The 21,117-nt window shown below is 57.4% G+C and overlaps 3 protein-coding genes across 10 annotated transcripts; all 3 read right to left on the bottom strand.

Moving 5' to 3' along the window:
• Window positions 1-1,689: 1,689 nt before the first annotated feature.
• On the bottom strand, window positions 1,690-3,625 carry TTC9B (tetratricopeptide repeat domain 9B). Its single transcript, XM_070949855.1, has 3 exons — window positions 3,240-3,625; window positions 1,943-2,125; window positions 1,690-1,772 (listed from the first exon to the last, which is right to left on the bottom strand). Exons 1-3 carry the CDS (start codon window positions 3,607-3,609, stop codon window positions 1,690-1,692), a joined length of 636 nt encoding a protein of 211 aa, XP_070805956.1. The 5' UTR covers window positions 3,610-3,625.
• A 657-nt stretch (window positions 3,626-4,282) lies between these two features.
• CCNP (cyclin P) lies at window positions 4,283-7,927 on the bottom strand. Of its 2 annotated transcripts, XM_070949416.1 has the most exons (7): window positions 7,857-7,927; window positions 6,796-6,902; window positions 6,140-6,238; window positions 5,899-6,054; window positions 5,542-5,700; window positions 5,133-5,311; window positions 4,283-4,742 (listed from the first exon to the last, which is right to left on the bottom strand). In XM_070949416.1, the coding sequence occupies exons 2-7, from the start codon at window positions 6,856-6,858 to the stop codon at window positions 4,562-4,564; spliced, it is 837 nt and encodes a 278-aa protein (XP_070805517.1). In that variant the 5' UTR covers window positions 6,859-6,902; window positions 7,857-7,927; the 3' UTR covers window positions 4,283-4,561. The 2 variants fall into 2 exon arrangements, with proteins under 2 accessions (XP_070805517.1, XP_070805518.1); XM_070949417.1 differs by lacking the exon at window positions 7,857-7,927 and having other exon boundaries at window positions 6,796-6,927.
• Window positions 7,862-21,103, bottom strand: AKT2 (AKT serine/threonine kinase 2). 7 transcript variants are annotated; one of them, XM_070949411.1, is made up of 15 exons: window positions 20,948-21,103; window positions 19,950-20,008; window positions 17,396-17,509; window positions 15,646-15,774; window positions 15,219-15,330; window positions 14,745-14,898; window positions 14,403-14,534; window positions 13,715-13,780; window positions 13,267-13,335; window positions 13,038-13,160; window positions 12,811-12,939; window positions 12,477-12,691; window positions 11,906-11,993; window positions 11,687-11,789; window positions 9,134-11,578 (listed from the first exon to the last, which is right to left on the bottom strand). In XM_070949411.1, the coding sequence occupies exons 3-15, from the start codon at window positions 17,439-17,441 to the stop codon at window positions 11,499-11,501; spliced, it is 1,446 nt and encodes a 481-aa protein (XP_070805512.1). In that variant the 5' UTR covers window positions 17,442-17,509; window positions 19,950-20,008; window positions 20,948-21,103; the 3' UTR covers window positions 9,134-11,498. The 7 variants fall into 7 exon arrangements, with proteins under 7 accessions (XP_070805509.1, XP_070805512.1, XP_070805510.1 ...); XM_070949409.1 differs by lacking the exon at window positions 19,950-20,008; XM_070949408.1 differs by lacking the exons at window positions 9,134-11,578; window positions 19,950-20,008; window positions 20,948-21,103 and adding an exon at window positions 7,862-7,928 and having other exon boundaries at window positions 17,396-17,753.
• Between the last annotated feature and the right edge of the window lie 14 nt (window positions 21,104-21,117).

The following is a 21,117-nucleotide window of genomic DNA, read 5'->3' as shown; positions in this document are numbered from 1 at the left end:
ACCCCCTTAGCCAGCCTTCTGTGAGAAGGCCTCCCCATGCCAAGTGTAGATCCTGCCCCGAGGGATGAGATGGCTACACTGAGGCAAACTGCTCCAATCATGGCAGGATAGCCAGGAGACGCCCAACTCCCAGATTCTGAGTGCGTAGAAGGGCTGCACCTTCACCCACACACAGAGGAAGCCTGGCTGCCTTTTCTGAATGCCTAACCCCAACCGGGGCTTCAGCATCACAGAAGGCAGCAGTCAAAATTGGGCCTTTTGCTAGTACTTGCAAGTGGGGGTGAAGGTAGCCAGGAACTGAGGAATGGGGAGCAGGCCATTGATAGCCCTTCTCCCAGTTAGCATTGCTGTCCTCTGTATGGCCCTGGCACAAGGAAGCTGCACCCCATTTCTCCCTCCCCAGCCAGCCCCAGGGCCCTTCCTGCATGTTTGCCAGAGGGTGAGGACCAGCCTGTTCCTTCAAATGGTTTGCTGTTTGGCTGAAGAAACCTCAATTCACAAAGGAGGACCAGGGGTGAAATGCTCCCGGTTCGGACCGGATCGCCCAATCCAGTAGCGATGGCGGCGGGTGGTTCGGAGAACTGGTAGCAAAAATCCCTGCCGCCGACCCCCCCACCCCGCCCGCCATGCCCAGCTGAGCCACGCGATCATCGGAGGCTTTTTTTTTTTTACTTTTAAAAGCATTTTTTCTTCAGCTGACAAAATGCTTTTAAAAGTAAAAAAAAAGTTGGCCATGCCCATCCGGTCACATTACCCTGCCCAAGCCACACCCAAGAACCGGTAGTAACAAATTTTACATTTCACCACTGGGTCTGCCCAAATGTTTTTTGCCCATCAACACTAAGAGGAGGCTCGGTGGGAAGCCCGTGGCAGCCCCTCTCTCTGGAACTGATTTATTTAGGTGGTCAGGAACCACTTTGTGGATCCAGAGGGATTCTGAGAAGCTGATCATCTTATGGCACAAACCAGAACCAGAGCCTGGGTTTTAGGGCCGCGGAGGGGAATGGGTTGTAGACAGGAGGGGGACCAACCAGGCAGGACAAATCTCCCCTCCAAGGGCTACCCAGAAGCAATTGGGCAGCCAGAGCAGAAGGGGGGGGGGGAGAACAACAACACAAGTTTTTTCCTGCCAGGTGAAATCCTGAGTGTGAGGAGGAAAGAAGCAGCAGGTGCTCCTTCCTTCCTCCCTCCCTCCCTCCCTCCCTCTCTAGAAAACCCTGCTGCTCTTTGCGGGGGGGGGGGGCGCCAAGGGGAGTTCGGGGGCTGCTCCATCCACTTGGTCAAAAGAATGCTGTGTTCACCCATTCGCACGGGGGGGCGGTGATGGCCATAGCCCCAGAACCCTCTGGCTGTTCCCTTCGCTTTTACCCCTCTCTCCTACTTCCGAGGAAAAACCTCCAGGACCAGGATCCGTGAAAGGCACCCGCGCCTATCCAGAAGCCCCTCCTTGGAGCCTGTCGAAGGTCCCGCTTGCGCCCGGCCTGTCGCCTTTGTGCCCTTCCCCACCCCAAGAAAGCACTCATCGCCCCAGAGATGTTTGGCAAAAAGACACTACATTCTCCAGCCCGCAATCCGGGTCAAGCTGTCTCTGGAGAGCATCGCGGATTCCCGGATCTTGGACGCAGCTGAGACTTGGATCAAGGCCCGGCCTGGCCAGACGGGAGGGAAGGAGGGAGGAGCAGGTCCGTCCTACGCGGTCACCTCCTTTTCGCGCTGGTGGCAGCGACTGAGCTTCATTTCCGTCAGCTGGATGTAGCGGAGGACGTTGGTGTCTGGGGGGGGAGGGGCCGTGAGCGGAGGGGGGGCTCCGGCGGATGGGAAGTGCCCCCCTCCCGCTTCCCTCCGACGCGGCTTGGCCCCCTTCTTGCCCGGAGCTGGAGCGGCCGGGACTCAGGGCCAGGGTCCCTTTGCCGCCTGGCCCTCGGCCCGCCCAGAAACCCACCTGTGGGCTGGCGGCCCTTGGCCTCCTTCAGGTAGAGCAGGGCCTTGTCGCAGTCGCCCAGGTGGTAGAAGGCGATGCCCGCGCGGTACATGGCTTTGAAGTTGCCCTTCTCTTTGGCCAGCACCTTGAGGCAGTATTCGCGGACTCGCTCGTAGTTCACCAGCTCCGACTGCAGGAGGCAGGCTGCGGGGAAGAAAGCGGAGGGCACCGACACACCCCGAGCTCGCCTTCCCTGCTTTCACATGCGGCGGGGTGAGACTGAGCCGCCCCCGAGGGATCGCCCCCACCCCCCGCTGCGCTTGATCCAGCCCGGGGCCAATGGGCCCCTCAGGCTGCAGCAAATGGGGGGAGGGGGGAGGAGAGCTGCTCCCTCTAGAGACTGCGCGCGCGCCGCACTCCTTCTGCCCAGCAGTGAGGCTATTGTAAGGCTCCCTCTTTTTTCCAAGATTAACTCTTTGGGGTTAAACTGGGGTGGGTCTATTTCTTCTTCCTCCTCCTCCTCCTTTGTCATTTCTTTCTTCTCTGAGACAAAAGCACAAAGTTGTCGAAGTTCATTTTGGGCTACAAATCCCACCTGAAATGACCCAGCTGAAGGCTTCCATTCTGCACACCAAGAACGCAACCGGAAATGCAGCTCTAGCGGCCTCTTTCGCTTCTCGAAGGGCTCGTCGTGGCTAAAGGGTCCACATGACACGGGGGACCCAGAGGAGACCTCGCGGTGCTGCCAGTCGCTGAGAAGGCCCCCCATCCCGCACCGCTGGTCTCAAAGCAAGGACGACGGGCCGGGAGCCATCGCCTGGCGCTTTGGGGCGCGGTTGTGAGGCGGGCGGGCGGGCGGGCCGGTCAAGCAAGGGAACGTCGCTTCAGCGCTGAAACGCCCCGGGGGCCTTTGCGGCTCTTTGGGCCAATTGGGCGGCCTCGGCCCATCATCCGGGGGGGGGGGCTAAAGGCACAGGGAGCAGCTTGGCTCCATTGAAAGGAATACCTGATGACATTAAGGGGAAAAGGCTACCGGAAAAAAACATGTTTAATTGGCATTCAAAGACCAAGTGGCAAAATTAAGTTCGGCGGCCCCTTTTCAGGCTTTGCAGAATTCCAGTTGGCCCCAAGCAGCGCTTCCCTGGGCGTCGGCAGGCAACAGAGGCCCCTTCCACGGTGCTGGGAGCCGCGTCTGACTCTGAAAGGCTCTCTCCAGCTGGGCGGGCGGGCGAGGTCGGGTCTTTCTACTCCCGGCCTGGGGCCAGGACTACGCGGCTTCCTCCTCCCTCCCACCTCGGCGGCGGGGGCGGGCTCTTACCAGTCAGGCTATCGTAGCACTCCATCTCGGTGCTGTCCGCCTGCTCCCGCTGCTCGGCGGACAGGCGACGCCAGGCGACCAGCGAGCTGCTCTTCGCAGCCGCCGCCTCGGCCTCCCCCTCGGCGGCCGGCGATTCCAGTCCCTTCAGCTGCAGCAGGGCTCGGTGATACTTGCCGATGGCTTCGCGGAGCTTCTTCTGCTTGTAGCAGCGATGCCCCTCCGCCTTGAATTCCACCGCCCGCTGGAGCTTGGCCTCCAATTCCACAGCCGCGGCGCAGCGGGCCCGACAGTCCCCTCTGCCCGTGCCCAGCACCAAGGAGGCCCCGCCGGCCTCCGGGCAGCTCTGCTGGTACGGGCTGCGCTCCTCCATCCCCGCCTTCACTGGCCGAGACTCATGCCTAGCCCAACGCCTGCTTCCGGCGGACGGGGAATTGGCAGAGAGGCTGGGCGTAGAGGGAGGGATGCGGGCAGAGCCACGAGCGCAGCTTCAGCACCGCGGATAGCGCACTAGCGCATTGTGGGAAACTCCTCCCGCCTCAGGACAAGGAGCCTGACCTCGCAGGGCTCGGGACCGAACCGGGAGGGGCGGCTCCAGGCAGTTCCCCAGTGGGTGGGTGGGCTAGCGCCTCTTGCCTGCCTCGGACGTGACGCTGGAAAAGCGTCGCCAGCGATTTGCAAGCTGGACTCTGGATGGGTTTCCCACAGTTTGAAGAGAGCTGTGTGGTCAGACAGCTGGCTAGGCTGAAGTTGGCTTGAGAGGCATTATGAGGAGCCAGTCAACGGGGTGGGGGGGTGTATTAGCAGCAGCACATAATGGAGGGCTCATGGCTACTAATGAACGAATGTCAAAATGGCTTGTAAGCTGCTTGGAATGTCATTGGAGTGGGAGAATTCAAAGCCTGGGATGCCCTCCGGCATGGTTAGCTGGCAGCCACAGCAGCAGCAGCCACCCCCAGCCCCACACTGCAACTGTCTCCTGGGTCCTGCCAGCTCCATGGGAGGGAGAAGCACACCATTTTTCTGACCTCAGAAGCAAGAGTGTCTTCACAAAAATAAAACACTTTATTAGACATATTAAGTCCCTTTGCTTACAGTCTCTTTTTTGTTTTTAGTCATTGGGGGCGGGGGGATTGTGCAAGACTCAAGACCGCAGAGAGAGGGTAGGATAGACAAATGGACCAGGATGAAATGGGAAAACTTTATGTATGAAGGAAGAAAAGGAGAGAAGGGGTCCCCCACCCTCTTGAGCCTAGAGTCACACCTGGGACAATGCTTGGCTTTCTGCACTCCCAGTTCAAATGTTATCCCGGCATCCTCCTCCTTCATTGGATGGGATCCCCCAGGAAGCGGCTCAGGAACTTGGAGGCAGCAATTGCAGGGTTGGTGCTGACACAAAGCTTCTGTGGTCTGGAGTATTTCAGGAAGATGGCACGAAGGGAGGCGTTGGCCCCCTGCAAAACTGCCTTGGCCATGTACGGGAAGACAGCCAACAGCTCGGCCTCACTGTGAGGAGAGAGGAGCGGTTGGAGGGCACTTACTGACCGAATCCATCCTTGGTCGGTTACTGTTCAAATGCCCCAGTCTCTGCGGTTGTGGGGACAGCCAGGGTCCTGCCTCACTAGGCTGCAGCTGACCTACAGAGTGTCCTGAATGGGGCACAACTGCACAGATGTAACCAGGCATCCCATGGGGCATGAGAAATCTGGTGCCATGCAAGAATTGGGGCAGCAGCCACACCTGTGGTTCCCATGCCCTCTGGGCACATGAAGAAACATGCAGTCTCACATCCAAGAGGTTGTGCTTTAAAAAGCTGGGAAATGAGGGAGAGACCCCAAATTATTTGCACCTCTGCTATTTCTCATTGACATTACCTTCGTTCCTTGCTCATCATACCTGTACACATGGAACTTTGGAAAATATTCCTGAAGCACATCCATGTCTTGGATTCTGGCTTCCCATGACAGCCGGTGTGCCAGAGACAAAGCTGCAAAGGACAACTGAGCGGGCTCAAAGCGCAGGCAGTCCACCTCCATCAGAGACGCTTCCAGGAAATAGAGGGCCAAGAACTGGACCTGAACAGGCATGGGGAAAGAGGGAGAAGAGGATGCTTGCTGCCTCCCCCGCACACTCCAGGACTAAATCACTGCCGGGGGGGGGGTCCTCTGGGTCCGCACAGGTACATCTCTCTCTCTCCTGCCCTCCCACAAAGCCAGGGACCTTGACCCAGGGATCGCTTGGGAACAGCAATTGGTGACCCTGCAGCTGGTTCTGGGCCCTGGCCAGCTCACTTGGGGACCTTTACCTCCAAGGTGCAATGGGCCACTTCTGCCAGGAGGCGTAACAGGTGGATGGGATTGGCGTAGTGCAGCTCAAACCTGAGTCGGGCTAGGATTTTGCGTTCCATTTGCAGGAGGTCCTTTCGGCTGCAGGAGTTCTCCATCATGAAGCACAGCTGGGCTGGCTGCAGGAAAGGAGAGAGCAGCTCGGACCTTATGCCAGAACGTGGTGGGGCCTTTCAGAGAGGCCCAGATGTCCTCCTCTGCCAGCCGCAAAGGCAAGAACCAAGAAGGGCTGCTGGAGCAGAGCAAGCGAGTTGCTTGGGTTGCCCGGTCTCTGGAAGGGCAATAGACATGCCCAAATCCAGCTTTCGCACTCTCACCTCTGGACAGGTGTGCTCCTCCAGTTTGCATGCCAGAAAGAGGCAGGTGGCGCTGAGGAGCTGCAGGTGAGGGATCCTGACCTGGCCTGCTCTCATGTAGCAGTTCATGAGATGGACGGCCAGGTGGAGGGTCTCATCAGCCAGATTCAGATACTCCTGGGGGGAAAGGAGCAGTGGTAAGGGGGAACTCCCCTCCCACGTCTAGACCCAACAAATCTGGCCACCCCAACCCAGTACTTACATGCACTTGTACCAGCCAGTCCACCAAAAGGGCTCGCATCTCCACTGTCACCGACCGCGGCAGGTCAAAGCCCTGGAAGGCATACGACGGTTGCTTCCGCTGTGAACAGTTCAGAGCCAAGGGTTGGGCAGTGCCTGGCCGCTGGCACAGTGTGCCCATTGGGCAGGCCAGGGGAAGTAGGTGGACTAGAGAGACGTTCCCTGGAATGGAGCTGAGGAGCAGGCAGTGTTCTGCTCTGCTCTTCTCCAGTGCAGGGCAGACTCCTTGGCAGCCCTATGCTCCCTGGCCAGGGGGTGTATGTGGCACACACAGCAAGAGGCCATAGGTAGCCAGCAACCCCCAAGTGATGGAGATTTAGGCTCCCTTGACTAGGCAAAGACGCCATCAGAGGAACCCTGAAACCTGGGCCAAGCCAAGGGGGTCAGTCTCTGTCTTACAGTTACCAAGACTGCTGATAACATCTTCCTCCATTTCAGAGGATAAAGCACCATCCTGGATGCCTTAATTGGATTCCTGCAGGGAATGCAGCAAGCCGACTCTCCCGCCTTCACCTGCTTCCCCAGCAAAGAGTATTCTGGATGCACAATGCCATTGGCATCCAGGCCAGGGGTTGCCAAAGGCCGGGTGGGGTGGGGGCCTCCACTGCCAGTGCTCACCATCAAGTTGCTAAAGATGTCAAAGGCATACTCCCTTTCCAGGGCCATGTCCATCCGCAGCATCGCTTGGGACAGCTCCTGCGCAAGGGTTAGTGAGGCTGGGACCACTGGAGGAGAAGGGGAAGACTGGAACATCAGCAGGGCTTCCTTGCAATGAGGGGATGCCGGCTTGTCACAGAGCATGGTGCAAACATAGGATTATTCTCCTCCCCCCCCCCCACGGAAGATGGACTCCCTTTGCTGCCCTCCAGGGCCCTTTTGGGTTATCAGCACCTCACCTCGCTCTCTCAGCAAAGGAGCTTCAGGCAGGGCTTGGGGGAACCCCTGCTTCTCAGCCTCTTTTTCATAGCTTTCCAGGCCTTTTTTCTGGAAGAGGAGGGGAATCGGGCAGCCAGCAGGAAGGCAAGGCTGGGGACGGGGTGGGGAGAGCTACCTGCCAAAATAAAGCCCAAGCAGCTGCCTCCCCACCTCCACCCTTTGCACATGACCTGCTGTCCTCCTTCCCAGCCTGGAGCCCTGGAGGGCTCGAGGTTGCCTCCTGCTGGGTCCAATGCTGTTCAAGGGCAAGATTCCGGGCCTTTGCCCCACCAGGGGAGCCCACCCGCAGAGCTCCCTCTTGCCAATCTCATGGATGCAACCTAATGCTTGATAGAGGCACCCTAGCTCCACCTCCTTCCCTGGCCAGTTTCTGGTGGTCCTATTTCACCCAATCCCCCTGGCAATCTGACAGCTTAAAGTATTGAGGGGAGGGGGGGCAGGATTTGGGGATTTGTTCCTACCATACTGCCACAGCTCAGGTGCAAAGAGGCTGAAACATGCCTCTTGTGCTGTCCCACAAAGGAGGAGGTGGCATTAAAGTTGGGCTGGCCATCTTCTCTCCCTTGACCAGCTGGGTCCTTACCAGTGGCCCCCCTGCAGCCCCAACCTTGGGTTGATTTCCCCCAGGATTGATTCCTGAGAGCACCCAAATAATTTCCAGATCTGAAGCTTCAGGTTGAGGCTGCCTTTCCTTCCTCTCTCCCTTCCCACAGCTCTCCTCTGCAGGGCCAGGAGCGACCCACCTTCCCAGATGCTTTTTCGGTGCTCTGGCCTTCATTGCTCTTGCTTTTCAAAGGCTCCCTTTTCTCATCCACCTGAAACAGAGCAGCATTACTGAAAGAGGGGGGTCGTTTAAAGGAACACACAGCCCTCCTCAGAGGTGGATGCAGCCTCATTTTATTAGTGAACCTTCCCAACTGCCCCAGAGATGGCAGGCATTCCACTGGCATCTCCCGAGTTGGTGGGAGTGTGAGTCCTTGCTCCCAAGTGATTGAGAGGCTGCCTCTGCTCCTCCTTCTCCCCCAGTTTGAGGAACCCAGAGGAGCAGGGGGTAACTTTGCAGCTCAGACAGAGGAGCTACTGAGGTCTGTTTGTAAGGGATGCCAAAGAATTCCTCCTCCAGATTGCCAGAACTGGTAGTGGCATCTTTGGTGAAAAATAATGGCCACAGATCCTCTCCTAGTGAGAGGACAAGAATAGTGTTTCTTCAATTATCGCCCTCTGCCGCCCGACCCCCAACAGCCCAGGCTGCCTAGGGCACTTACTCAGCTTACAGTCTGCCCCACAAACAAGGCCCCTACCGAGAGTACGGCTCTTTGCAGCAGCAGCAGCGTCCAGGGCCTCCTCTCGGGGCCCGCCATGACCTTTGCCCGAACACCCACAAGGTGGGAGGGAGCTCAGAGCACCAGAGGATTCCCAGCTTGGCTAAATTAGGGCTCATTAGCAGAACAAGCCACCAGCGAGTGGAGCAGGAGGGACGTTTGGATGTTCCAAGGTAAGATAGAATATAATATTACAGGCTGTAATTTTAGGTCGCTTTTCAAAACCGATGGCGGAGTGGAAGGGGAAGTTACACCGAGAACACATTTCCTGGAAGCCAATTCCTGGCATGCCGCCAATTCCTGAAAGGGGGGCAGGTGGGGGGGTCATTGCCTGATGCTTAAAGGTTGGAGGGACGATGGTGGGCCTGGGGCAATTCTGGGGGTGGCTTACTTTAGTGCCTCTCCCTTGGCAGCTAGGTGGCTATTGAGCAGTACTGAAGGAAATAGCCCACCATTTAAGGGAGGGGGCTTAAATTGCAAAGATTTAAAGAAGGCGAGGAAGACAGGGACAGGTAGGTTTTGCTGAAATTCCCTGGATAAAATGTTCATCTTTGCGAAAATGAGGTAAGTGGCCTTCCTCAAAAGACCACGGCTACCTAGGATTGAATTTGTAGATAACTATAATGAACAAGAGCTTGGGTGTTGCTTTAAAATTGTAAAGTATTATAATATTAAATAAATTTTAAAAAGACCGCATAACCAAGAAATAAAATCTTTTATTGCTTGTACCGTACAAATCTGAGGGTGGAGGAAGGCAATTCTGTGGTTTACCAAAAAGGGAAAAAAAAGCCTTTCCAGTTTTTGTGCTTATCAGCCACATTTACAAAAACACTCCAGCAAACTTTATTTTACAAACGGAACTCAGGATCTCGAGCCAGCCCTGTCTGTGAAGGGCCAGAAGTGCTGCTGATTTCCAGCAGTAGGGAAGAGAACGGGGAGAAAACGTACCGCAACAGAGCGGGCGCTTCACTCTAATCTAACAGGGGCAACATTAAATTAGTAAATCTGAATTAGAACTACAGCAAACAAGAAAAAACTATTCTTTTCCCAGTCACCCCAATCTTCACCGAGATCCTACCCAGCCCTGCAAGTCCAGCAGGGCACAAGAGTTCCTCCCCAGGAAGCCGAACTCTGAGCAGACCCAAAAGGCTCAAGGAGGCTCGGGGGCTGCCGGCACTTCGGGTACGCTGAAAAGGCCACGTGGTGGTCTGCAGCAGCCAGGGCTCACCCTCCCACCCACCCCGCTCTCAGAAGGCTCTGGCCAGGAGTGCCCAATGGGAGCCACCCTGCAAGGCAAACAGGCAGCACCAGGGCAGCCGACTGGGAGTCTTGGAGGTTGCATTCACTGGGGGAGCCCCTGTCCTCTCCCTCCAATTTGCCACAGGGCTCCTCAGGACATCAGATCAGAAGGGCCTGCTTGAAGGCTCCGCACAATGGAATCGTGCAACTGCCACTGGCTGCCTGTAGGAGTTGAGACACAGAAAGCCAGACAGGGCTGCCATGGATGTTTGCAGCCAGGTTCATGCCGTGCCCCCCCCCCCGCCTCCCAGTTTTGTAGAAAGACTCGCAGTGGAGCCCAAAGCAATTGTGGAATTGGCAGAAGTCCCTGGCACAGGCAGGTCCCCAAAACCCAGGAGGCACAGGAACCCCAGGTCTGCTAAGGTCAATAGGAGAGTCAGATAGAGCAAAGGTGAGCTCAGGGGTTTGCTATCCTCTGGCCCACCAGGTGGCATCCTCCGGTACCTGCCCGAAAGGTGACATAGGTGCGCAGGAGGGACTGCTCTGGCCTGCCAGCTACACAGCTGGAGCAGCCTCTTTCCCTGAAGGCCTCCCACTCTTTGCACTGGGGGTGGGTGGGGGGCTGCGGACTGTTAGCCAGCTGCAGGAAGGTCCGTCTGCCTTCCAGCCATGCTTTTCAGAGGACCACAACCTCCTCTTTAGCAAGGGGGTGGTGGTGTCTGCCTGGGTGGCTTCTGGGCCCTTTGCAGCAACTCAGCTGAGCGGCGTCTGTGCTCTGGCAGAGTCCGAGCTCCTCCAATCTGCTTGGCCTGGCCTGCTCCTTCCCTGGTCAAGCCACATAGGGGACAAGGCGAAAGGCAGCCGGATAGCAAACCTCCCTTCCTCCCAAGGCAGGGCCCTGCAGCCGTGGGAAGAAGGGAGGAGGCCTGCCAGGGGGCTGCCATCCCCACAAGGCCAGAAATGGGAAAGGAAGGCAGCTATCTTCCACAGCTGAAAATTGGGAGGGAAACACTGCCAGCCCCCCACCCCACCCCGCTCCACAAGGGCATCCCCCTTCATAGGAACTAATTGGCAGGGGCAGCTGGGCCCAATCACTCCAGCGAGGGCCACTGCTGGGCCTTGCAAAGAGCAGCTGCGGACTGTCCGGGGGCAAGAGGGTGCAGCTGCCATGCCCAGCACCCTGGTTTTCGTTAGAAAAGGCCACTGTTCTAAGTGGGGGCCAGTTCCCCGTTATTTGGAGGGCAACTCAAAAGTTCCTGTTAACAGCAGCAGCGCCCCTGGAGGTGATGGGGAAGCCCACCAAAGGTCAACAAGGTAACAGTTGCCAGGTTACTGACCCCAAGAGCACCTGAGTGCTGGCCGGCCAGCCGGCCACTATCCCACAGACACGGGGTGGTGGGATTTCGGGGCTCTGCCCTTCTTAGCACAGCCTTGCAAGCCAGTGTTAGGGTCCTCCACACTCTGGGGTTCAGGGTGGCACCCCATACATGAGGCAGCGATCGGTCACCCTGCCTTCCACCGACACGATTTGGTGGCAGAGTGCAGCCCTCAGAAGCCAACCAAACACGCCAAAACAATTTCCATGTAAAACTCAGCAGTGTCCCAGAGGCAAGGGAGAGAGGCTGGTGTGTGTGCGTGTGTGGGGGGGGGGAGGGGGGCAGGGTCACATGGGCACAAGTGAGCCAGCTGGTCCTGATTGCAAGGGCCGACATGGCAGGTCCAGGCTCGTCCGCTTGGCTCCCAGAAGTGGGAAGGTGGGATCAGCCAGATGGGGTGCTCTCTCCCCACCCCAAGTCCTGGCACTCTCCGGGTGGCACTGCAGCCCTACTCCCGAATGCTGGCGGAGTAGGAGAACTGAGGGAAGTGGGTCCGCTGGTCGGCATCCAGGGGATCCACGCAGTCGTCTGTGGACAAGAACATCCCGGCCGGGGAATTCCCAGTGAAGCCAGAACCAAAGAACTAGATGAACTCCCCCCCCCCACCTGCCTCCCAATGCAAAGCCCCCTACTCACATCGGTCTGGTGGCGTAATGGTGATGGACTGGGCTGTGAACTCGTCATCAAAGTACCGCGTATCTATTTCGGACGTCACTTGGGGCTTGAAAGGGGGCATGAGCTGGAGGGAGAGAGCCTGCTTAGTTCGTCTCATGGGTTGCAACTCCCCCTCCCCGCCTCCCCATCCAGGAGCCCCAGAGGGGAGAAGGGCAGCAGCAGCTGCATCGCAGAGCCTACCTTCTTCTGAACCACGTCTTGCCAGTTAACAGCAGCAAAGAACCGATGCTCCATTACCTCCTTAGCATCATTGGGGCCGCCCCCCAGTCTGGCAAGAAAAGGCTTGGTTAACAGCTTTCTGTGTGCGTGAGTGTGCCCACAGATTCAGGGGGAGGGCAAATGCCTGTTTGAGGGAGAACCAAGTCCTTTCGGGAAGACAAGGAGGGGGAATTCCTCGGGATGGGGCTGGCAGCTCTTCCCCCCCACGGCTGCACCCCAGAACCTCCTCACTGTATATTCTGCCCAGAGGAGGGCACTCGCGTTATACGTGCATTTGTGCAAACTATGCACTAAGCGTTTATTTCAATCTCTAAAACAAAGATGTCAACTGTAATTTATTCCAAACGCTGGATTCATGCCAACCATGGCTTGGCCTTTGAATCTGATCAAGGGACACACACACACACGCTCTCTGGCACATCCAGGAACCCAGCCCAAGGACCCCTGACCCTGACAGCTCGGCCCCTCTGCTTCCCAAGCGAAGGCCCAAGGCCAGGCTGGTGCTGGGAGGGGCAGTTGGGAACTCCCTCACCTCTGCTTGGGGTCTTTCTTGAGCAGGCCGGCCAGCAGGGCCTTGGCTTCAGGGCTGAGGGTGCGTGGGAAGCGGATCTCCTCCAGGAGGATCAGCTCAAAGAGGCGCTCATGGTCCTGGCTGTAGAAGGGCAGCCGGCCGCACATCATCTCGTACATGACTACACCCAGGCCCCACCAGTCCACGGCCCGCCCGTAATCGTTGTCCTCCAGCACCTGCGGGGCAAAGGGCAGGAGAAAGATGAGACACGCAGCGTTTGGCAGCGGGGGCTGAAAGCCATTCCACCTGCCAGCCTTGGCCCCCTGCGGCCAAGGACCCGCCCTTCCTCCCATACCTCTGGGGCCAGGTACTCCGGTGTCCCACAGAAGGTCTTCATGGTAGCACCATCGGAGATGCCTTCCTTGCACAGCCCGAAGTCTGTGATTTTGATGTGCCCGTCTTTATCCAGCATGAGGTTCTCCAACTAAAAGGCACAAAGGCGGTTGGGCCCTAGCCGAGGGGAGCCTCCCCACCCCCTGCAAAGCTGACCCAGGGGCCACCCCTTTCGACCCTCATCTCCACCTTGATGTCTCGGTAGACGACGTCCCGCGAGTGGAGATACTCCAGGGCAGAAACGATCTCAGCCCCGTAGAAACGGGCACGCTCCTCCGTGAAGACGCGTTCTCGCGAGAGGTGGAAGAACAGCTGGAAGGGAAGCGGCCAGGTCAGGGGGAAGGACCCAAAGGCCGCTCCTGCTTCCAGTGAGCGAATAACAACACCTCCAAGGAAGGGACTCCTGGCGGACACCCACCTCCCCTCCGTTGGCGTATTCCATGACGAAGCAGAGGCGGTCGTTGGTCTGGAACGCATATTTCAGGGCCTAGAAAGAGGGGCAGAGATTTCCCTCACAAACGGCACCTCCAGAGAAGCCGCTCCCTGCCCACCATGGCCCTGCGCTCTGAGTAAAATCAACCCCAGGCTTGGCACACAACTCTACTCTTCTGCCTTGTGTTGGGAAGAGAGGGGAGAGGGAGAGAGACGAGGAGGAGGAGGAGGAGGAGGGTATTTCAGAGGCTCTTTCACCTGAAGCCTCAATGTGGAATTGAGCCGGCCTCAATCTGGGCCCCCAGATTGGGGCAGGACCCCCAGGCTTTTACTGGCTCTGGGCGCCCTCCCCCTCCTCAGCCCAGAAGAAAAACCTACTTCTGGCTAGCAGGGAAGTATTCCAAAGCCCTCCTGGATCAACCCTTGGCATGTACCGTGAGAAAGGGGTGCCTTGTGTTCTGCAGCACTCGGCTCTCCGTGACGGTGTGGGCCACTTCATCCTTGGAAGAGAGAAGAGGGTCTTCACCCAGCACACCTGGCAAGTACCTGCCCTTCACCATTAACCCTCCCAGCCTGTCTCTCCAGGCTCCAGGAAAACAGCAGGAATGGCAACCCTTCCCAGGGCCGGTGAAGAGGAACAGCTGGTGGGAGTAAAGACATGCCTCCCCACCCCCCATGGCTGAAACAGGCAGCGATCCTTGGCTAACTTCTCTGTGTGTGGTCGGATCCATTCTTCTCTTGGGTGGCAGAGGAAAGGAGCTTCCCAGAATCAAACTGTCTGAGAGCTCGTTTCTTTCTCTCTCCAGGTGCAGAAAACCCCTGATTCTAAAGGGCTTCCCCACCACCAGATTTTCTGAGGAAGGACCATGGGTCAGTCCTCTGAAGGAGAGGCCGGCGAATCCTACCCTAGGAGACTCCTGCAGATCTTGAGTTGGCTTGGATCGGTCAGGGTGGGGCCTCCCTAAATGTCTTCCTCTGGCTGCTAAGCCTTGGATGGGCCCCCTCCCTGGCCTGCTCTTGGGCAGCAGCCCTCTGGCTGGTCCCCCAAAGCAGCCTGTTGCTGGCCTGGCCAAGCCTCTCCACTCTTCCCCCCCACCCTGAGGGGCTGGAGCTTCCGCCCACCTTGGCAATGATGACCTTTTTGCGCAGAATCTTCATGGCGTAGTAGCGCCCTGTGGCCTTTTCCCGTACGAGGATGACCTTCCCAAAAGTGCCCTTTCCCAGGAGTTTCAGGTAGTCGAAGTCACTCATGGTCTGGCAATGGAAGGCAGAGAGAGAGAGAGAGAGAGAGAGAGAGAGAGAGAGAGAGAGAGAGAGAGAGAGAGAGAGAGAGAGAGAGAGAGAAGAGCTCCTTGCCTGCCTGACCAAAGCCTTTCAGGTAAAATCCCTGGCCGTAATTTGACAGCACCCCTCAACTAGCCAAGATCAGCGTCCGTCTCCTTCCCGCAGACCCGTCTCGCTTACCGCCTTAGTTCTGGCCTTGGTCACCGCCACTTCCATTTCCTCGGCCCCTGGACTGTCGCTGGGGGAGCCACACTTGTAGTCCATCCTGTCCTCTTCCGCCTCCTGGTTCTTTAAGCTGTTGGCCACCATCTGAATGGCCTGGATCCATTCTTCCCTGGGAAGACGCAAACCGGCACTCAGGGCACCAAGAAGCCTTAAGAAGTCTGCCAAGGCAGGGCAGCTCTATTACAGGGCAGCCAAGACAAACAGAGGTGGCAGCCCCAGGCAGGAGATGCCACTGCTGGGTAAGGGAGCCGCCACGGTCAGGGAAGCTAGGCATTTCTGGTGCCCAAAGAAGACTGGGGTGCAAGAGTTTGATGCGGAACTACATAGGACGGGAAACACCACCAAACAGACCACCCACCACTCCAGCCAGCATCTGAAACTGCAGCTGCTAGTGGCGGTCGAAATGAGGCCTCGGGGCTGTCCACTCACCTTTCCTCTGGAGAGTCCACGTGGAACGTCCGCTCAATGACCGTCGTCCACTGCAGGCAGCGGATGATGAATGTGTTGGGGCGCGGTCGCTCGGCTTTCATCAGCTGGCATTCTGGGGAGACGGGAGGAGGAGGAGGAAAGGGCCCCCAGGTTGGAGTCTCCCAGGGAGCCTTCCTGGAAGCCCTCTCAGCCCCTGCCCTTTCAAGATGGCTCTGGCCTGGCCCAGGTCCACTGACCAAGATCTACACAGGCTCAGACAGGGCAGCTTCCCCCAATGCAGAGAGGCGAAGAGGAAGAGGGCAATGCCAGAGTACCCGTTGCTCACACACCCAAGTCACTTGGCAAGGTGAGGGAAAATCCTGTCACCATCCCTGGAGGTCTGGAGAACAGCCCGCCCACCTTTTCCAAGCTAACCTGGGCAACACACCTGCCACAGAGAAGTTGTTCAAAGGGGGTGCACTGTGGTCAGCAGCTTCTGGCTTCTCCTTGTAGCCGATGAAAGAGCCGTCGCTTTTGAGGAGGAAGTATCGGGGCCTCCAAGTTTTGATGTATTCCCCTGGAAAGGCATTCTGGGGTTACCCAGGGAGCAGGCAGCTTTTGTTCTGCCCCCCAGTGATTGAACAGGGTAGGCAGGCATAGAGGTGTGACCAGGGGTGAAATGTAAAATTTGTTACTACTGGTTCTATGGGCGTGGCTTGGTAGTGGTGGGGGTAATGTGACTGGGTGGGCGTGGCCAACTTATTTTTTTTAACTTTTCAAAGCATTTTTTCTAATGCTTTGAAAAGCCTCTGTCAATCAGGCAATTCAGCTGGGATCGTTAGAGACTTTTCAAAGCATTTTTTTAACCACCTCTTTGTCCAAGAGATTGCAGAAAAAAATGCTTTGAAAAGCCTCTGACGATCCCAGCTGAGCCACACAATCATCAGAGGTTTTTTTTTCACTTTTTAAAAGCATTTTTTTGTCGGAAAAGGTTGTAGAAAAAATGCTTTTAAAAGGGAAAAAAAAGCCTCTGATGATCGTGCGGCTCAGCTGGGCATGGTGGGGTGGGGGGGCGCACAGGGATTTTTGCTACCGGTTCTCTGAACCACCCATCGCTACCAGATAGGGCTTATCTGGTCCGAACCGGGAGCATTTCACCCCTGGGTGTGACCCCATCAAGCTCCACATTTGGCCCAACACCCCTCAAAGCCCCCATCTGGCCTAAATGTTGGAAGAGGAACAGATCCTCATATGTCACCTTGTCAGACCAGCTGAGGCTTCTCTTCCATTGGCTGGAGAAAGAGCTTCTGTGGGTGGGGAGGGGGGGATAGGGGAGGCCTCCTGCTGCTCCAGGGCAGGAACCCTCCTGGATTCTGGCCAGGGCAGGTCAGCCCAGGCGAGAGCTCTTTTTTTTGGGGGGGGGGGGCTGCTCTCCTGTCCAAGCCCCCTTGGCAAAAGCGGACTGAGGCTTGCCACAGCTGTGTCTGCCACCCCTCCAGGCCACAGCAGGACCAAAATAGCCCCCAGCTGCGGTCTATATTTGTCTGTCGGAAACAAGGACTGGACGAGGAGCAGCAGCTCAGGGGAGGGGGAGGGGGAGGGGGAGGAGACCTGCCTGGTGACAAACAGCTCATGCCAAGCCACCTCCAATGATTTGTTTTGGGTTGCCCTACAACCATCGAGTCCTAGATGATTGAGACAAGCCCCTTAAGAGCACAGACTACAGAGCTGGGTCTTCCCTGGGCTGGAAGAAATGCAGCCCAGTAGCCCCTCTCTGGGAAGGCTGGTGGCTCAGCAGACTGAAAGCATTGTGATTAACACCAGCTGCCTGCAATTACTATAAGTTCGAATCTCACCAGGCTCAAGGTTGACTCAGCCTTCCATCCTTTCTAAGGTAGGTAAATTGAGGACCCAGTTTGTGGGGGCAATAAGATGACTTTGTACAAATATACAAAAAGGATGAAGGCTATTGCTTAACGCATTGTAAGCCGCCCTGAGTCTCCGGAGAAGGGCGGCATATAAATCAAAAAAAATTTTTTTTAAAAAAAGGCTGCTCAGGGCCTTCACCAGCTGCAGCCAAAGCAACGAGCATCCCAACTCTCAGGAGCGGCTTGCAGCCCAGGGGAGAGGCCTCCATTGGGGGAGAAGCCCCGCTGCCAGCTCAGGGCCTCCGACAGGGCAGGCGGGGCACTGCTCACCTCGCTTGTGCAGCCATCCCTCCTTAATCACCGACACCTCACTCATGTTGCTGCCACCACGGGGCACAGAGAGGGGCTGTTGCCTGCCAGGGGGGCCAGAGGTGGCCTGGCGACCTGCAGGGGAGAAGGGAATGGCTGCCGTCCTGAGAACATTCAGGGTGGCCATCCTGAAGCCCTGCTACCCACTCAGCACTGCAGAGCAAACTCGGCTTCTGAACACTTTGAAATTCTTGATGAAGCCACAATCGACACCAGCCTGGCTCTCCCCCGCCCCCCAATCCCTCATCTGCACTGGCCGGTGGCTAAGATCCATGACCGATTGAAGGCCACAGGGCTTCCACTAGCTCCCCTTGACCTCCCAGTCAGAGCCAAGGCCACGCAGCCACACCCCACGCGACCCTGGCCAGCAAGAGAGGCCAGGATAACCAAGCAGGATGCCACAGACTTGCCACGGTCAAGACCGGGGACCTTCCAGAAGCGGCTTGTTACTTGCACGCTTCGCACATGGCTGCCTACGAAGGGTTGGCTAAGCTTGGATCCATCTCCATAAGGCAGTTCTTATTCCGCTGGGCTCCCAGAGCGAGTCTGACATGGATAGGCAGAAAGCTTCTGTGGGCAGAGGAACAACATAGAGAAAATGTCTCCCAAGGGCAAAGAGGTTCAGAGAGGCAGCACCACCAATAAAGATGCCAGGTGATGAGGAAGAGGTGACAGAGCTGCAGCTTCTCCAGCAGGCAAAGGAAGCCAGGTCTGGAGCCTAAGAGCCCCATGTCACAAACCAGAGGAACCATTGGAGCCGTCTTATGGAACAGCCTACAGACACAGCGCTTCTATGGGATGGTACCCGGCCTCCGTGCAAAGACCCCCAGCAAAGGGGGAACCCACCACCCGTTCACTGGCAGCCTGCTCAACTGGCCAACAGCTTGCACTGTGCAGTCGGGAAATCCTTCTCAATGTCTAGCCCATAGGTCTGCAACCTTAAACACTCAAAGAGCTATTTGGACCCATTTCCCACAGAAAACACCAGGAGCCACAAAACCCTTCCCGTGCCTGGCTGTTTCTTGAGCGGCCCCAAAACTAGCGCATGTAGTTGAATTAAACGTTCTGTTTTTTTCTGAAACTTTACTTTTCTTGGATTTATCCATGGTTGGCCTACCGGGGGTTGAAAACTCAATAAATTGCGTGCCGGTGGGTGTTGCACATTGGTGGTTGTGACGCATATTTTGAGTGACAGGGAGCCGCAGCAGAGGTGAAAGAACCACATGCGGCTCCAGAGCCACAGGTTGCTGACCCCTGGTCTAGCCTGACCCTCCTTCCTTGGTGCTGGTCCCTCCTTCCTTCTAGGGCAGCAAACAGCAACACCATTCCTCCTGGGCTATCACCTCCAGAGGCTGGAAAAGTATCACAGCCCCCTTTTTTGCACACTAAACACACTAAGTCTAGATACTTCTTTCCAGCCTCCTGTCTTGACAACCTGGGGTTTGCTATTATGCTTTTTAAATAGTGGTGCCCCAAACTGGCCAGTCTGTATTAGGAGGACCCAGATTGCTGGGGGCCAGATGCTGTAAAGCACTGTGAAGCAGTATAGAAGTCTAAGTGCTATTATCATCTGAGTAGGGCACGATGGAGTGAAACAACCACTTTCTGTCATCTGCCTCCTGTGCCCTTTCCCGATGGCTGTGGCTGCTTATCTCCTTGCCCCAGTTGGAAGACTCTCCAGAAGGACGTCGCGCAGTGTGCTGTTGCTACAGCGGCTGAGAGTGGCAGGGACAGCGAGGGAGTTGCAATAGAGCTTTGGAGAGTCCATTATGGAAGACTGGAAAGGAATGGATCAGAAGGCTCAGCCCAGGCTTGGGCAAAAGGACCGGAGGCTCCCCTCCCATTGACTCTGCTTCTGCTGATAGCCAGAAAAAGAGCAGAAAGCTAAACTGGCCTCTCCAGCCAAAGAAGCCACGTTGCCTTGTTTCCTCAAAGCACGCAGGCAAGGTAGGGCAGCCGGCTGGAATCTGCCCAGGAGACAAAAGGCCTTTCAAATGGCAGAAGGCAGGGACCGGACTGACGCAGCGGCTCAGCATTACATCAAGTGTTACGCTTTTACACGCCACCTCTAGTTGTAAGCAAGTTGGGAAAACTGAAAGGACTCTGGTCGACAGGCTCTGATCACATATGGCAGGAGGGACACAGGATGGCGGGGAAATGCCTTCCGCCACCCTAGAAATGAACTGCTAAGGAATAAAATGCACCATCTGTGTAACTCAGTGCCTCAAGAAGCCAAAATGCATTAGAAGTGGCCACGGCCCCAAATGTAGCCAGGGCAGCTTAAACATCCACTTTTCAAGCCCATGTCCTGCTGCCCTGAGATGGAAGGGCTTTGAGTCAACGCAATGTTGCAAAAGTGACTCTCCTGGAAATGGCACCTGCCAACTCTCCCAGCAGGAGATCAGAAATGGGATGTGTGTGCGTATGGTGGGCAGGGCTAGACTACTGCTGCCATGCCCCCCCGATTGACATTTAGGCTGTCAGGAATCCCCAGGAGGGAGCAGCATCGCCTTACCTTCTGGCAAGGTAGAAGGGCGGATACGGAAACATCTGTGGGATGCACAAAAGGGATGCCTGGGGAAAGACTCGGGTGTGAAGGTTCTGCACGCTCCTCCGCAGTGACAGCGATGCGGAAGCTCTGCTTAGAACCAGCAAAGCCCCTGGGCGGGCAAGGCAACTGCCACCTCTCAGCTGGCAGTCTCTTCCTTTGCACTGGCTGCCCCCCACCGGCCCCACTCCGCTCATGGGTCTCCCCTGACTTCCAAAGCGGCCAGGCCAGGCCTGAATCCCACGCTGCTTTGGGCAGCAAGGAGGTGAAGTTCGAGGCCTGAGTTTCTGCCCACCTTTAAACAAGCACCAACTCGCCAGCCTTTGTGACCGGGAGCCCTCCTAGTGCAAGACATTTGTTAAAGAATTTGCACTGTTTGGCCTGTTTAAAATGAACGTGCTATTTGCCAGAACCCAGACTTTCTCCTGGAGCCCCCTGGGGTGCGGGAACTAACCCCCTCTGGAGCGACCATCCTTCAGCCCCATGGGGCTGCGGTGGATGGAGCCCGGGAAGCCCGGGGGGTGAGGGGGGAGAGAAGATGTGCCAGCCCACTGGGCCTCCCCCGGTTCCCCGCACCATTCCCCACCCAGGGTTGGTCAGCCCGAGAGTCCCAGGTCTCCCGGGAGCCTCCACGGCCCAAGCCAAGGGCCAGCCCGGCCTGCGGTCCCGCTGAAACCAGCCCGGGCTGCGCGGGCCGCCTCGGATCCGTCTTTGCCAGCCTCCCGGGCAGCGCTGGCCCCCCTGCGGGAAGGGAGCGGGCCTCAGCGGCCGGGCGGGAGACAGGCGGAGCGCCTTCCGGGCCCGGACCGAGCACGAGCCGCGGGGGCGCGCGCCGCCCTCCCCTCCTCCGCCGCGCGGCCGACGGTTCGGCCTCCCTCCCACAATGCCCCGCGCGCGGCCGCCCGGCGCCGGCGCTCTCGGCCAGGCGGCGGGGCCCGCGGGCGTCGCCCCCGCCCCCCCCTCACCTGCCGCCGCTACCGGCGTCCCCGCAGGGCCATCCTCAGGGCTGCCGTCGCGTCAGGTCCGACGGCGCCCGCGCCCGGAAACCCCGCCTCCTCCCGGCCCGCACGCAGGAAGGGCGGCCGGGACGCGAGAAGGAACGACAACAACCCTGCCGCCAGCCAGCCTTCGCCGT

This window comes from Pituophis catenifer, unplaced genomic scaffold (assembly GCF_029215685.1).
Source record: "Pituophis catenifer annectens isolate HBS135680 unplaced genomic scaffold, rPitCat1.0.hap2 SCAF_9, whole genome shotgun sequence".
Taxonomy (NCBI): Eukaryota; Metazoa; Chordata; class Lepidosauria; order Squamata; family Colubridae; genus Pituophis; species Pituophis catenifer.
This window is presented reverse-complemented; position numbering and strand designations above follow the sequence as displayed.